This window comes from Stenella coeruleoalba, assembly GCF_951394435.1.
Source record: "Stenella coeruleoalba genome assembly, chromosome: 15".
Classification (NCBI taxonomy): Eukaryota; Metazoa; Chordata; class Mammalia; order Artiodactyla; family Delphinidae; genus Stenella; species Stenella coeruleoalba.
In genome coordinates this window covers 11,006,826-11,022,240 of record NC_137161.1, presented here as the reverse complement: position 1 = coordinate 11,022,240, position 15,415 = coordinate 11,006,826, and the positions used below count along the sequence as shown (strand labels likewise).

Here is a 15,415-nt window from a genome sequence, read left to right as displayed (position 1 = left end):
ATTTTTTTTTAAATAAGGGTTACAAATGAAGATGAGATTGAGGTAAAACGGGCATCCCCTCCTGTCTGCTTTCGGGACTGTAAATGGGTGTGTGGTATCATGAGTCTCAAAAACATTTATCAATGCATTCTCTGGTCCTGGGATAACACTAAGTCTAGCCCAAGGAAGTAATTCAGAATTCCATATAAATTTTAAAAGTTTTATGCACAGAGATGCTCAAGAATTAGGATGGATAATTTTTGCATTGCTGTATTTTTACACTCTCTTTTTTCTACAATGAGCTTATTGTGCTCTTAGAACATTTTTCATTGAGGATATTAAACCATATAATCCAAGAGCTCAAAAGTGAGTCTCTGGGGCCACCTGCTTGTTCACACCAAGCCAGAGCAAACGGGCACTGTTTCCGAGGGACCTCTGCCATCAGAGCTTCTGCTGCTGGAGCTGGTGGCTGTTCCTCTACAACCAGCTCTTTACGGTGCTTCTTCACTGGCAGTGATTTTCTTTCTTTCGGTCCCAGTGGGATCATTTTGAAATGAACTAACTTCAGCATTAACCACAAGCAGGCTTCCCTCTATCCCCACCAAGGACGGGTTAAACTCACCCTGAGATGTTTTAGCGCCACACACGCAGCTTCCTGGAGTTTTGCATCGTTCTCGGTCAGGGCGTTGGTGTAGAAGAGCAAAGCCTAGGAAATGAGGTTACTGTGAACGGGGGGCTGGTGAGAGCAAAGTCCACGGTGCCCACGGCTCATCCCCTGAATGCTGACAGCAGGTGTGCGCAGTGTCGAGTTGTAGGCTACGGCATTCAATTTATCTAAAAACGCCGGTCCCTGGGCTGAGGGTCACGGCATAAGAAAACACTTTTTCTCTAGTACTGTTTACAAAATGCGTTCCGAAACTGCCATCTAGATAAAAAGCTGACTCAGAGGGCTTCCCTGGTGGCGCAGTGGTTGAGAGCCCGCCTGCCGATGCAGGGGACACGGGTTCGTGCCCCGGTCCGGGAAGATCCCACATGCCGCGGAGCGGCTGGGCCCGTGAGCCATGGCCGCTGAGCCTGCGCGTCCGGAGCCTGTGCTCCGCGGCGGGAGAGGCCACAACAGTGAGAGGCCCGCATACCGCAAAAAAAAAAAAAAAAAAAATGCTGAATCAGAGAAACCCAGTGTCCAGCGGGGACAGCAGAAGTGAACACAGAGGGAGCCTCGGTGAGGCTGCTGCCTTGGCCAGAAGGAAAAGCATCTCTTCCCTTCCTCACTCTTCCCCAGTCACAGCTCTGACCCCGCCCTGTCAGTCACATGACCATGGCCAAGTCGGTTCAGCTGGAAAAGAAAGCTGGCAACTGCTTTGCAAAATTGTTGTAAGGGCTGTTAAGCACGGGGGAGGGGCCAGTGGGGATGTGCCTGGCACTTGGGTGAGCCCGAGACCAAGGCCCCAGTATTGCCCTTCTCCCACCACAGGGGCTGGTACCCGAAATCTAGAAGAGTCACAGGTGTTCAGGAACCTAAAAGGCAGAGGGGTCCAATCTCTTGGTTTTCAAGTGAACCGAGCACAACGAAACAGCCAGCCACACACATTAGTTGAAAGTAAATGAGGGTGACTGTCAGAATTCTAAGAGACATTCTACGTGCAGATGACATCTCAGAGACCGAATAGATAAGGTGCTTTAGAAACACTGAGCTGAATGAGGTGGTGAGCACGTGGCATGCTGCTAACCACTGATCGCCTGGCAATGCCAGCTCCCTCCCCAGGGCTGGCTGGCTGCTGCCAGTGGTGAGGGCTTGCGGAAGGCTGTGTTCATGTCTGGAGTATCTCTACATCAACATACCGGCCGCAGATGCAGCCCCCAGTCACTCACTGCTCCCTGTTTTTCCGAGAGGAAGCCTACCTCCCTCCACCTCCCCCCAACTCACACACCTGCAGCCAGGGGCTGCCGCCTCCCACACCGTACCTTTTCCCGAAAGCTCTTGTTCTTGGCTGCGCTGGCCAAGCGAGCACTGGCCGCCCTGCACACCCGTGGGGTCCCGTCCAGCTGGAGCAGCGCCCAGGCCCTCAAGGTCTGGGGCAGGGGCTGGAGCTGGCCCAGCTGCTTCCCCTTCAGCTTCCTGACTGTCTTGGCCTGGCCCACGCACTGCAGCTCCTCGAAGAGTGTTACTACAAGAGACAGAAAAAAGGAGGCCCGGGGTCCCCTCTGATTGCGCCGGGCTGGACAGCTGTGGCTCGTGCATTAGCCAGGGAGAAGCAAATCCCAGGACAAGCCCGTGTGATCACCAAGTGGACAGTCTGGATTGGTCTCAAAGGGGGCCTCCTGGAATCTCCAGGAAGGCTTTCTAGCAAGGGATCAAATACACCCTGAAAATGAATAAACCCCAGGTCCATACTTCAGGGACTCCAGCCAGCCCAGCAATAGCCCACCTGTCCAGTTCTGACCTCTGCTCTGTGCTTTGTAAAGCCTCCTGCCCTGGGAGCTCATTTCTACGTGGGCTGAATGTAGAATCTAATTAAATCTGGTTCTCGAAAGAGCAGCTGGAGGAGAAAGACACAGTGATTCTGAAACACTGGCTTCCCAGAGCCGAGCCGAGACAGAGGTCTCCACGACGGACACTCCTTTGTCGTCAGTGTGTTGCTTTGAGGCCATGTGCCCCCCACCCCAGCCCCTACCTTCCTTGGTGAGCTGAGCGAAGTGCTTCTCCAGGTCGGAGACACTCTGCCTCCGCAGGTAGCTGTGAAACTGGAACCAGGTGATGGTCTGTTCTTCAGGGAGCTCGGCTCCGGGCAGCAGCCCGCCGCAGCTGACCACCTGCTCCAGGAGCCTGCGGCACACTGGCAACACACAGACACGACGTGAGGGGAGCCCGAGACCCCGCCCCCTTGGCGCTGCTCAGCCGGCCACGGCCGGGTCACTTTAAAGGCTCTCTGATGGCGTGTGGGTGGGTGTCCCTCCCTGCGCCTGCGTGGGGCGTGCTCCAGCTCAGGCCCACAGGCCCGCGTTGGGAGTCTTGCGGTGCATCCGTGTGCCCTGGGCCCCACCCGCCCCTCGGTGTGAATCACAGAGCCGGGGCCTGGGAATGTGCAGGTGGTTAGAACGGCTTAAGGCCCAGAGCCACTGCCTGGAGTATGTCACCCTTCAGTTGTCAACAGAGAAAAGTGCTGCAGCTCTGCATTCTGGGAAAGAGTCCAGCCGAGATTCAAGACACCGCTATGGGGCAGGTAAAGTCCTGCCTACCTTCCCATAAAGGCTCCTTCTCAACCCCTCTAAGGTTCTGGTGGAAGCCATGGAGTCAGAAAGGTGCACGAGCCCACTAACGTTTGCAGCCTCCCGGCTTCACGGACTCCTCCCTCCTCTCCCCAGGAAAAGGAGATGCCTTGTTGTCAATTTCAGAAAGGCCTCCACTTCATGCCGAGAAGGCGTTCGCAGAGGTGGAGACGGGGCTACTAGGAGGCTTGCCGAGGCAATGCTGAAGGCCCCAGAGGATCCACAAAGCATTTCTGAGGCGGGCGGGCACAGGCAGGGGGCTACCTATTTCCAGTTGTCCCGGGTATTTCCCTCGGACTCTGTGCAGGAACGTCTTCTTGAGCTGGTCCAGCAGCACCGTACCAGGGCAGGACAGGACCGCGCCGGGCTCCGTGCAGCCTCTCCACAGCTTCAGGCACCCCTTCCTCCGCGTGGCCTGCGGGATGACTGAAAGCCCAGGCTCAGAAGCCTGACTGGCGGTGGGGAACAGCAGGCAGTGAGGAAGCCCAGAGATGTCCTTCCACTAGGCCCTGAGAGGTCGGGGAGGAGGGATGGCCTGGCCTAACGCAGAGTCCCTTTCCCACGTCCCATTGTGACCCGCAGAGACAAGCAGCTTCGGCTGTGAGCACCTCATCTGGGTCACCACCTGCAGCCCTCACGACAACCCTGGGGCTGCTGCTGTCACCAGCCTCTCCTTATGGACAAGGGGAAGTCCCACAGAGGAGGCAGAGGCAGAACTGGGGTCACAGCTACTGTCTGACCGCACACTGTATGCCCTGAATGTGCCCTGGGGTTCCTTCGCTGACACCTACCCAGCGGCCTCCCCTATACAGATGGGGAAGCTGAGGCTCAGAGAGGTGAATCGTTCGCCCAGAGTCACACAGCTGACCGAGGCTAGCGGGCCTCCCTTCCCACCCCACAGTGTGTGTCTGATCCCAGCCACTGCCCCCACTCATGTCCCCTGGGCTCCATTTAACTCTGGGTTAGGGGAAGGGCGAGGAGGCCCCCTGGGCTTTCATCCTCATCACTTCCTGCCGCGCACACGGGCAGTCCGTGGATGGAGGACAGGCACTTACTCTCTTCAACGCATGTCGCCTTGCTGACCTTCTCAAAATCAAGCACAGAAAGCGTCTCCAGAACCTGTTTTTGCTGTGCAGCTTCTTCCAGGAGGCACTCCTGGACCATCTTCGACAAGTTAGGAGAGTCCAGTTTCTGGGAAGCAACCCATGATGCTCCGGGTTAGCACAGAACATGCCCTCTGAGGTCAACCACCATGCCTGTGGCGCCCACCTGCCCTGTGCCCATCCTTTCTTCTATCCCGATGGTAGCTCCCTGACTGTCATCTGGGGATTCCTCCTTTGCTAAAGGGGTAGAGACGACAGGATGCAGGCTGGAGCTGCCAGGAGCCACCTTTGCCACCGGCAGGAGCCAGCCTGCCAGAAAGTGAAGCCAACCAACACAGGAAAGCAGAGCTGAGAGAGGGAAAGACTCAGTCATGATGACGTTTGAAACCCTGGATCCAGCTGGGCCTGAAGCCCACCTCTGGGCCTTTCAATCCTACGAGCCAAACAATTTCCTTTCGGCTGAGCCAGTTTGGATTGGAGTCCTGGCATCTGCCACTCAAAGAGACACAACCACTGCCTTCGGTTTAGGGCTTGGGCTGTATAAGGACCCCATGACTATTCACCAGCACCACCACCAGCACCCCCGCTTTGAACCTGCCACCCCACCCGACTCCACCCCACCCTCCCCCATTCCTCACCCACCTGCAGCAGCGCTTTGCAGATTCGGAGGTGAATCGTGAGCAGCACGTCCAGCTCTGGGGCACCAGCCGTGAGCTCCCTGGACGGCGCTTTCAGCGCTGGCGGTGGAGGTGGAGTCTTGTCCTTTCTGAGTTGAATTGAGAAGAACCGGGTGACCGTTCGGTTAGCAGTTCAGCTCCCTCCAAGGGTAGAGGAAACCCTCCCTCTCTGGAGAGCTCTGATCAGGGAGGCCAACTCCAGGTCCCAAGGAGATGGAGTTAAACTGAGGAGAAAACTAAGAGAAAAGGAGAAGCAGCAAAAGGTAGCAACAACTCAAAACAGGTGCTGGGATGGCATTGGGCCCCCCCCCCCCCCGCACCTGTGCAATTTGTAGCAGAAGCCTAAGGTTCCAACTAATTCCTAGCTCTGTGACTCTGGATAAGTCAGCCTCCCCTAGTCTCAGTTTATTCATCTGAAAAGTGGGGGCAGGAACCCCAAGCTCGGGGCCGTGAGGGGTGAGTGACACATAAGCGTACCCAGCACTGTGTCTGCTCCGGGCAGGGGCTGAGCCTGAGCCCTGAGGGGGGTGGAGATGCCACACCCTCCCCATGGGATCGTGAGAAGAGAGGAGAAATGTGGCCTGTTCACACGCTTCTGTGCTGCTGAACTTTGGGTGCAGGAGAAGCGCTCAGGCCAGTGTGAGTGGGCAGGTGGGAGCTGCTTCACCGAGAACGCAGTTGGTGTCGCAGGTGAGGGCGGGCAGTTGTGCAGAAGGAACTGGGAGCGGGGTCGCTTGGGCAATTGCTCCGCAGAGGTCAGAGGTCCTACTGAGTGCGCTATTGTTATTTTTTAAGATTAAAAAAAAAAAAAAAAAAAGCCCATCGCTCGGAGCAGAAGGCTAAGGGCCAGGCTGAGGTATCCTCGTTCACTCAGTGGTCATGGAGGACCTGCTCTGTGCGGGGCGGGGCCGGGGCCACAATAAAGAAAACAGACATCAGGGCGGGGCTGTGGGAGAGCCCGGCCCCAAGGCTGGTCACCAGGGCTGCGTTGGGACGGGCGCACTCACCGGGGACCCTGGGAGCCCCCAAACAGGGCCAACTCATGCGGGGTGATGTGGGCGCTGAGGAAGGAGAAGCTCTCCAGGATGTACTCCATCAGGCTCTCGGCGGACGCGTGCTCCCGGCGGGCTCCGCGGGGCTGCGGACGGATGGACGGACAGCCGGAACTCAGGGCAGCCCGGCCACCCGCCCAGCATACCCACCCTAACGGCGTCCTGGTCACCGTCCCTCAGCAGGGCTGCCATCCCCTGCGTCAGGGACGGGCAAGGGGACGCGTCCCCAAGGCCCCTCCGGAACGGCCTGTGACAAGGTCTGGCATGACAGCTGGAAGGAGGGCAGATCTGAAAAATCTCACCGGTCACAAACACCCACAGGGACAGGGCAAATGACAGGAGAGAGCTGGAGAGCAGGGCCCTCCCCCAAGAGGGCCACCTGCCACCCGGAGTGTGAGGCCTGAGGTTGCCAGCTTGTTCAGTTTTCCAAGAAAAGGTGGAAATCTAGAATTTGTGGGGAGCTGCCCAGTTTTTAACTATCAACAACTAATTCCAAATTATTTTCTAAATACGGCGTGGGTCAGGCCAGACAACTCCCAACAACCCAGGCCAGAGGCTGCTAGGTGAGCCTCTGAGTTCCAGGTGTCTCCTCTCCCGGGGAGACGTGGAAGGAGAGGAAGTTTAAGGCAGCCCCTGACTGGGCGAGGCGGCAGGAGGGGGTGTCAAGTCGTCAGAGTCTCCCAGTGGCAAGTCTGCTGTGGCTGATTCCCATCCCCAGGGGCCTCGTCTCACACAAAGTGCACCGAAGGCATAGCCCAAGTAGATGCTGCCCCAAGAGCCAGAACTGGGCTCCTGAAAGTTGAGCCCAAAGAGAAAACCTTGAGCAACAACAGAAGAGTAAGACTAGTTGCAGAGATTTCCTTGCCCAATAGAAAAATATATATATATATACACATATACATATATATACATATATATATGCGCGCACACACAGGCGCATGCGCACACACACAGTTCTTGCTGTTCACGGTAGTTACGGTGTGTAACGTCGTGATCTCTGGATTTGAAACTGAACAATTGCTCCCAGGGGAGATGCAGAGGCGTGAGCCTCTGGTCAACATTTTCATCAACCCATCAATACGTAACCTTGTTTTCTGTGTGTCTGCTTAAAGACGTCTTATTTAATATAGACGCTGTACCGCTGATACACTAAACCCAAGGTCAGTGGCATTTTAACTCACGCCTGAACACAGCTTATCCAACACACACATTTCCTCCATAAGGCACGTCAGGAACACTGGCCAGCACCTCAGCCTGGCACTTGGGCGCTGTTTCAAACAGCGAAATCACCAGAAATAAGTACAGAAATGTGGAAAACGTAGCACTAAATATTCGGTGAAAAGGACACTTGGGTGCAGTATGAGCTGAGAAAAGAAGGAAGAGTGTCATCTCCTTCAGCCTCAGCTGGGAACTTGCACATGAGGGGACTCCAATTATTTGCCCCTTTGCACGTGCCTCTGAATGACCACGAAAGCATCACGAGCACGTTTCAGCAAGTAGATGAATTTGCAAAAACAGAATCTGTGAATAGTGAGAATTAACTGCGTGTATATATATACACACGTATAAAATTAAATCCTCATTAAATCCTCACATATACACATGAATATAAATACGTGAATTTATACACCTATACCTATGTGTATAATTTCTCTTGAAAAAGTCAAACTAAACACCATAGCCTATAATCATTTGTATTGTTCTAACTTGGTTTGCCCAAAAAAAAAAAAAATTTCCTCGAAGATGTTTAAAATTATTGTCCTATTGTGGTATTACTTTAGGTTGTTTATGCAAAGTGTATTTTTCAAAATACAGGTATGGGGGCTTCCCTGGTGGCGCAGTGGTTGGGAGTCCGCCTGCCGATGCAGGGGACACGGGTTCGTGCCCCGGTCCGGGAGGATCCCACATGCCGCGGAGCGGCTGGGCCCGTGAGCCATGGCCACAGAGCCCGCGCGTCCAGAGCCTGTGCTCCGCAACGGGAGAGGCCACAACAGTGAGAGGCCCGCGTACAGAAAAAAAAAAAAAAAAAAAAAAAAATACAGGTATGTGGCAGAAGCTGCGTGCGTGCCGACCCGCATGGTTCTACACACTAACGCCGCTAAGAAATACAAAAAGGGTGACGTTACTTCTTAAATTTTTTTCTTGAAATTTTCTGGCAGGTCCTTTTTAAAGACCACAGCAGTGGTAAACAGCGAACGTGTTTTTAAAGTTACTAGATATAAAGTGAAAAATTAAACTTTCACCTGTGCTGAACTGTAATGTTGGGGGAGGGGTCAGGGCTGGAATAACCGAAACGAATTTTGATGAGAGCTGTTAAACTATTTCAGTGCCAGTGAACTGAACACAAAAGACAGTGGTTCCATAAAGTAATTGCTGTATGGGGACTTCCCTGGAGGTCCAGTGGTTAGGACTCCGTGCTTCCATTGCAGGGGGCACGGGTTCGATCCCTGGTTGGGGAACTAAGATCCCACGAGCCTTGGGGCACGGCCAAAAAAAAAATTGATGTCTAGGTAGGTGCTGTATGTATAGATATATATATATAAGTATACATTTTAGCTTATGTACATCTGTATATGTAAACCAAAAAAACAGAAATAACCTGCCCAGGCCAGCACCTCTGAGAGCCACCCAAGGACAGCCCCTGGCGTGGGCCCTGTGGAGAAGTTTTGGTGTGGGGCGTGTGGCTGTGAGGGGCCTCCCACAGTGCCAGCTCTGACCCTGAGAACGCCCCGACTTGGGAATTTTAAAGCTGAGCTGCAGCCCCACCCACCCAGGTCAGAAGATGTGAGATGGGGCTGGGATCTGGCTGCACGTGGAGCAAGTTATCCACACTGAGCCCCGACTTCCTCTTATAATCCTCCTCCCAGGTCGTTGAGAGCCGTTGTTACACCCATTGGACTGATGAACAGATTGAGGCCCAGAGAGGAGACATCGCCCACCTGGGTTACACAGGGGTGAGGCCAGGATGCTGGCCCAGGCTCCCTGCCCCAGGATCTCACTCCCAGTTGTCACACCATCAGCAAAGCAGGACTTCCGCCCAGCAAAGAATAAACGTACCTTCAGCCGGTCCCTGAAGCTGAGGACCTGGTACTCCAGCTCCCGGAGCTGGGGCGGGGCAGGGTCCGTGGACCTCAGTAAATCCAGGACATCCTGCAGGGGCCTCTCGAGGGGCACCCCGGGCCCATCCACTCCATCCTCGGTTTCTGCTTCATCGTGGCCTTCCTGGCCTCCGGGGATCACGTGGTTGCGGAAGGGGGAGCCCCGTGGCAGGTCGAGGCTTTCTACTCCCAAATTTCTCCACCCAGGCTGCTCCACAAATGAGCCTTCCGCCAGGTGGAACACCTCTGGCAGGAGGCCCAGGGGTGGGGGGTCCTCCTGGGCCCCCTCTTCAATGGAGGTGTTGGGGCCAATGGCCAAGGGCAGGAAGCCCACGTCCGAGGCGGATGCTGTTGTGCTGGTCTCAGTGTCTCGGGGGTCCTCGGAGCTAAAGGAGTCCATCTCAGGCAGCTCCTGACTCCGGCTCCGCAGGCCAGGCCCCCGAAGGTCACCGTCGGACAGGCAGCTGAGGATGGAGGTGGCCCTCGGCCTGTCCAGCAGCAAGGCTTGCTGTGCCGGCTGCTGCAGGACAGACTGGAGAGGGGGATGCGGGAGCAGACTCACCAGCTGCCCCAGGGATCACAGCGAGGCCCCCAGAGGGCTTCCCCCACAGACCCTTGCTCTGCATACGCACATTCTCAGGATGACTGAGGTCCACCAAGGCGACTGGCAGCCCGGAAGTGCTGATAAGAGCCTGGCACCTCTCTGCCCTTATCCCTCATCACCCTTCTAATGCCCTCCTTTCCAGCCCCAGTCTCTGAGTCAGACCTCATTTAACCATCACCACACCTCCCTGAGGGTGGGCACTGGCTCATCCTCAGGCCACACAGGCGAGGATCAAAGTGCGAGAGTTTTAATCCAGGCGAGCTGACATAAACCCGAACCCCTCCCCCTCACCAACCGAACCAATAATAATGGTTGATGTTCAGACAGCACCATCTGTTTTTGCCAGGCATTCTTGTAAGCACTCCTCATTAACTAAGTCATTTAACCCTTACAAAGCCCCATCAGGGCGGTGCTGTTGTTCTCATTTCTCTGATACGGAAATTGAAGTCCAGAGAGGTTGAATGACTTGCCCAAGGTCACACAGCAGATGAAAGGCATAGACAGAATTTGGACCCCAGGCCATCTGGCTCCAGAGTCCATGCTCTTAACCATAGATGATTTTTCAACCAAAGTACACTGGGACCACCCTGGCCAGACAATCACGTTTCCTCTAAATGCACAAGTTGCCCAGCTCATATAAAGCTGCCTTCCGCACCTAAGGTCCAGAGGTGGGAGACAGGTTCATCCAGCTCAGCATCACCCTCCCTCTGGGCTTGACAGAATGTCCTTGTTTTTGTCTCTGTCCCTGGACCCTCACTGGGGCACCTGCTTTGGGAAGATACTTGAACACATGCAGGATGACGTGTGCACCAGGTTATTTACAGCCCCGTCGTTGGTAACAGCAAATAACTGAACCTCAATATCTTGTTAAACAAAGTGCGATTTTTAGCCAAATGTGGAATGCTGCACCGTGCAAACAAAGAATGAGGAGCGCTCTGGGAATGACAGTGTCCAGTACATCACTCGGTTAAGGGCTGCTGTGGGAGAAAGGCTGGGGAAGAGGCATCTGCTCCCAGACGGCACAGAGCATCTCTGGAGGAATATGGAGGAAGGTGACAAGAGTAGTTGGTGCTAAGGAGGGGACCCAGGTCCCTGGAGGCCACAGGAAAGAGGTATTTTACTGTACAGGGTGTCAAGGTATTACCTACTGGAAACGTATACTAAAGGGTAAAACAGACTGGAGGCCAAGGTCATGGCTGGGGTGGTAGAACCATCCAGAGAACCCCATCCCAGGCATCCGGAAGAACCAGCCGAGCCCAGGACCAAGTCCAGAGGCCCCAGAATGGAGGGCTTGGCTGCGAGAAAGAAAAAGTACAGAAAAACACCCAGGATGACCCCCAAACAAGGGAGGCTGAGCCCAAAGTTTGCTGCTCAGCCCACCCCCTGTGCTGGCCCCTGGGGAGTCCCCCCCACTCCCGGTCCCAGCTAGAACCACGGCACCCCTGCCCGGCGCGGCTCACTCACCAGGTAGTACCTCTCCCGGAAGCTGGGGGTGCTCGGGGGTGTCCAGTTGTACAAGAAGCCCTTCCTGCTGCCCACGGAGAACTTGCCCGTGGGGCTGGGCGACACCAGGAAGCTCTCGGTATCAAACGGGCTGGAGGAGAGCAGAGGCCAGGGTGTCATCGGTGGCCGGAGGACACTGGAGCACAGACAGGACCCAGGAGGTGGAGGCTCGGGGAGGGGCAGGCACAGCCAGGGGACTCCAAATCCACGTTCTCAACCCTTCTGGCCACGTCTCTCAGAGGCTCGCTGCCCTGAACGCCCTTAGCCAGATGGCGAGGGGCGGCACTCGGCCGCCACACAGGTGAATGACACCCCCCTTTAGAGGCCTTTCAAGAAGCTCAGCAGACCAGAGGTGGACACTCGGCTCTGCCGTCTTCTGGGTTAGCCACGTCACTGCCCCCCTCAGATTCCTCATCGGTCAGGGGGCGCCAGTCACAGGGAAGGCTGCAGATCCAGGGTGAGGAAGTGATGCGTCAGCCCGGCCCTCGCCTGCCCTTGGAGCAGGCAGGCGTGGGTCAGCCCTCCCTGCCTCGTGCCTCCCTGCACACAGGCCTAGCTCGCAACACCTGGGGCCCAGCCCAGCCACGAGGGCCTGAGGCTCAGAGGCACTGCCTGCCCAGGGCAGCTGCAGGCCGGCAGGATACCCGGGTCCTTGGACTTGCCCGGCTTGGGGCTGCATGGCGCTGGGCCACCCCCTGCCCCGTACACTTGAGAGGCGTGCTCAGCCCTGCTAGACAAATGAAGACACTGAAGCTGGGGTGTCACTTGTCCAAATTCACCCAGCTCACCGGGGAGAGGGCAGTGGCTCCAGTGACCCCGGCTCGGGCCCCACCCCAGGGAGGAAGGAGAGACCGGCCCCAACTGGTCACAAGAAGCACCAGAGTAGAGGAAGTGCGTCTCAGCCCCTTTGCTCCTGCAGCACCTGCCCTGGGGAATGAGGAGAAGGGAATTTCCTCGAAACCCAAGGTTTCATCTGGGAGAAAGAGCTCTGCCACCAAAACCAAAACCTGTGGAAACCACCAGCGATCACTGAAATGGCATGCACAGTGGAGAGCCCCACCCTGGGCAGGGGTCGTTCTCACGCGTGTGCCCCATCCATGGGGCTGTGGGCTGTGGCCCAGGGAGGACTCAAGGTGACCACTCGGCGTTATGCCTGATGGGTGGCAGGGGTCAGCGGGGAATGAGGTGGGCACAGCAAAGCCAGTCCTCCTGGGCAGAGGCAGGCTTCTCCCAGGAACCCAGCCCAGGAGGCTGCTGGAAAGGGTCCTGGCCAGCCCAGGTCTTTATTTTATTTTATTTTTTAATATTTATTTATTTGGCTGCACTGGGTCGTAGTTGCAGCATGCAGGCTCTTAGCTGCAGCATGCGGGCTCTTAGCTGTGGCATGAGGGCTCTTAGTTGCAGCATGCGGGCTCTTAGTTGTGGCATGCGGGCTCTTAGCCGCGGCATGTGGGATCTTTTTCCCTGACCAGGGGTCCAACCGGGGCCCCCTGTATTGGGAGCGTGGAGTCTTAACCAGTGGACCACCAGGGAAGTCCCCAGCCAGGTCTTTAACAGCCACTGGGTCAAAAGTGAGAAGGGAATCAAAAGTGAGAGGGGCGAGGGCAGTGGGGTAGGCAGGGCTGCAGGCAAGGGTCTGGGCCCCAGCCTGTCTGGGGGGCAGGATGAGGGCAGGGCTGCCCAAGGTGGATGCTAAGGCGTGGTTAGGCCACCAGGGGGAGCCGGCGAGCCCCCTTCCCCCCACCCCGCCCCCTCCTCTCTGGGTGGGAGTTTGGGGCCGGCCTCCAGTCGGGGCAGTGGGCCCCGGGCAGGGGGAGGCGGCTACCCCGACTCACTTCCACAGCACCTCCAGCTGCAGCTTGATGGTGCCCAGCTCTGTGATGTCCACCACGATGACCTGCGGCCGGGTTGTGAAGAAGTCGGTGATGTCGCAGGTCACTGTGCCCACCGCCAGCGAGCTCAGGCCCCGAAGCTCTGTCACCTGCGGGGATGGGGAGTTCTGGGTGGTGTCGGAGCCAAGCCCCCCCCCCCGCGGCGCCCCGGCCCCGCCCCTAAGCCCCACCCACCTTGATCTCCAAGTTCTCGTGCAGGGTGGGGATGAAGACCTTCTCCTCCTCGTCCCAGGTCTGGCTGTCGTCAGACTCGATCCGGCCCCTCAGCTTCCAGCGCTGGCGGCCCAGGCGCAGGAGCACCTGTGGGCCAGGCCCACGGAGGGAGGGGTCAGCCGCCCCCCTTGCCCCCTGCCTGGGGGCCCTCCCTGCCAACTGGGTCGGGGCGGGGACAGAAACCCAGCTGGGGCCCTGGTTGCCAGCAGCTCCCAACCCCCAAAGGCCTGGTGAGGAGCCCTGAGGTCTGATCCCGCCCGGAGCGTGGCTGTACCTCATATTGGTCTCCCGGACAGAGGCGTGCGTAGCCCACCAAGCCTGGAACACAGAGACGGGCTACTCTCTCCACTCTCCTCCGTCCCTGCCCCATGGGCCACAGGCCCTCACACGAGGAGCCCCCCCATCACAGGGTGGGTATCAGCTTCGGGGGATGGGGGGATAGGCCTTCATGACAGTGGACAGGCCTGGGCCCTCACTTTCAACTCAGAGAGGGGATAGGACTTGCCCGAGGTCACAAGTCACAGGAGTGGAAACGAGGGCTGGGCCTGGACCCCCGGGATTCTGACCAACCCTCTGCACAAGCCCCAGGGCCCCCAAGAAGGCCTGATGCTCCCTCCACACTGGCACCGGCCCAGCCACTCTCAGCCCTGTCCTGTTACCTTTCATCCTGACGTGGAACTCGCCCAAGTGAACCTCCAGGGCCCCCTCGATGAGCCACATGTCCTGCAAAGCCCCACACAAGGTGGCTCACCGCCTGCCCCCGGGCTCGGCCACGGGGGACGCACAGACCCTGCCAGACAGAGGCCCCCGGGCAGAGAGAGAGGCTTCCTCAGGGCCCAGGGAGCCCCAAGACCGGCCCGACCCTCGCGGCGCTGCCCGCCACCGCCGCCCACCTCGGTGCACTCCTGCAGGCTGCGGCCCAGCTCTTGCAGGCTCTCTCGGGAGGCGCGGCTCGGCGGGCACCGGGAGAAGGCCCGCTGCATGTTGGAGGCGCCGTCTCGCAGGCGGCACTGGATGCAGTAGCCTTCGTAGAGCTCGTCCACCTGCGGGGCGCACGGGCCAGTGGGCGCGCCGCACGCCGAGGGGCGGGGCCCCGACCTGCCAGTCGCTCGCCCCCGAGCAGCCGACCCCACCCCGGCGGTCCCACCCCCGTAGACTGTGCGCCCGCGGGGCAAGGACCACGTCTGTCTCGTCCGCTCCGCATCGCCAGCACCTGGCAGAGGCTGGCACCCAGCGGGTGCACAGTAAAAACTAGTGAGCTGGCCGGGTGGGTGCATCGCTTCCCCTCTCCCTGCCCGATTTTTCAATTGTGAAACAGGGAAGGTGGGTTTGTGATATTCTGTCCGCCCACTGGGCTCCTGGGGGAGTAGAGCAAGCTCACGGAAGAGTTTGCAGAATATAAAGCTTAAGGCACTTGCTGTGCGACCCTGGGCCAATCCTTGTCCCTCTCTGGGCCTCTGCAATCCCATCTGTATGATCGGGTGGTGGGACTCAACATTCCCAGCCCTCTAACCCCAACCCCCTGATCCCCATCTCAGGGCTCAGCCCCTGCAGGCTCTGCTCCTCCTCGGCTCTCTCCAGCCACCTGGCACCCAGAGAACCTCCCGCCACCGCCCCACTGCTAACCCAGCAGAGGCCCAGCAAGCCGGGAGACACCCCCCGAAGCCAGGCTGACCTTGCTGATGTGAAACTCCATCTTCCGAATGTGCCTTTCCACAGAGCGTGTTTGCTTCTCCCAGAAGAAGAGAAGATGCTTCAAAAGTAGCCTGCCCACACTCCCCCCCAGCCCCTGCCACCCTCCTCCAGGTACTGACACACAGAGCTGCGCTCAACGCCAGGCCAGCCCCTCACCATCCCTAAAGAAGGCGCATCACTGAGCCTCAGTTTCCCCATTTGTAAAGTGGGGAGGAAACCCAAGTATTCCTCCCATGGGACAGCCAGGAGGATGGAATGCAAGCGAAGACGTTATTCTCATCCAGCCAGGCCCAGCCATGGCCCACCTTGCTTACCACGTGCGGACAGGA

General features: G+C 57.5%; 1 protein-coding gene across 6 annotated transcripts in view; it reads right to left on the bottom strand.

The window, feature by feature from the left end:
* RIPOR3 (RIPOR family member 3) overlaps positions 1 to 15,415 on the bottom strand; it is a 73,129-nt gene that overhangs the window by 2,634 nt on the left and 55,080 nt on the right. For 2 of the 6 annotated variants that reach the window (XM_079946394.1, XM_079946396.1), the window contains exons 6-20: positions 15,067 to 15,123; positions 14,285 to 14,434; positions 14,051 to 14,114; positions 13,666 to 13,709; positions 13,353 to 13,478; positions 13,122 to 13,267; positions 11,248 to 11,422; positions 9,139 to 9,711; positions 6,037 to 6,167; positions 4,995 to 5,118; positions 4,305 to 4,440; positions 3,514 to 3,675; positions 2,655 to 2,816; positions 1,945 to 2,147; positions 602 to 685 (exon numbers count right to left, since the gene is read on the bottom strand). In XM_079946394.1, coding sequence (XP_079802520.1) covers positions 602 to 685; positions 1,945 to 2,147; positions 2,655 to 2,816; positions 3,514 to 3,675; positions 4,305 to 4,440; positions 4,995 to 5,118; positions 6,037 to 6,167; positions 9,139 to 9,711; positions 11,248 to 11,422; positions 13,122 to 13,267; positions 13,353 to 13,478; positions 13,666 to 13,709; positions 14,051 to 14,114; positions 14,285 to 14,434; positions 15,067 to 15,123 — 2,337 coding nt within the window. The remainder of the gene's footprint in view (positions 1 to 601; positions 686 to 1,944; positions 2,148 to 2,654; positions 2,817 to 3,513; positions 3,676 to 4,304; positions 4,441 to 4,994; positions 5,119 to 6,036; positions 6,168 to 9,138; positions 9,712 to 11,247; positions 11,423 to 13,121; positions 13,268 to 13,352; positions 13,479 to 13,665; positions 13,710 to 14,050; positions 14,115 to 14,284; positions 14,435 to 15,066; positions 15,124 to 15,415) is intronic. The other 4 variants (XM_079946397.1, XM_079946395.1, XM_079946398.1 and 1 more) reach the window with 4 other exon arrangements.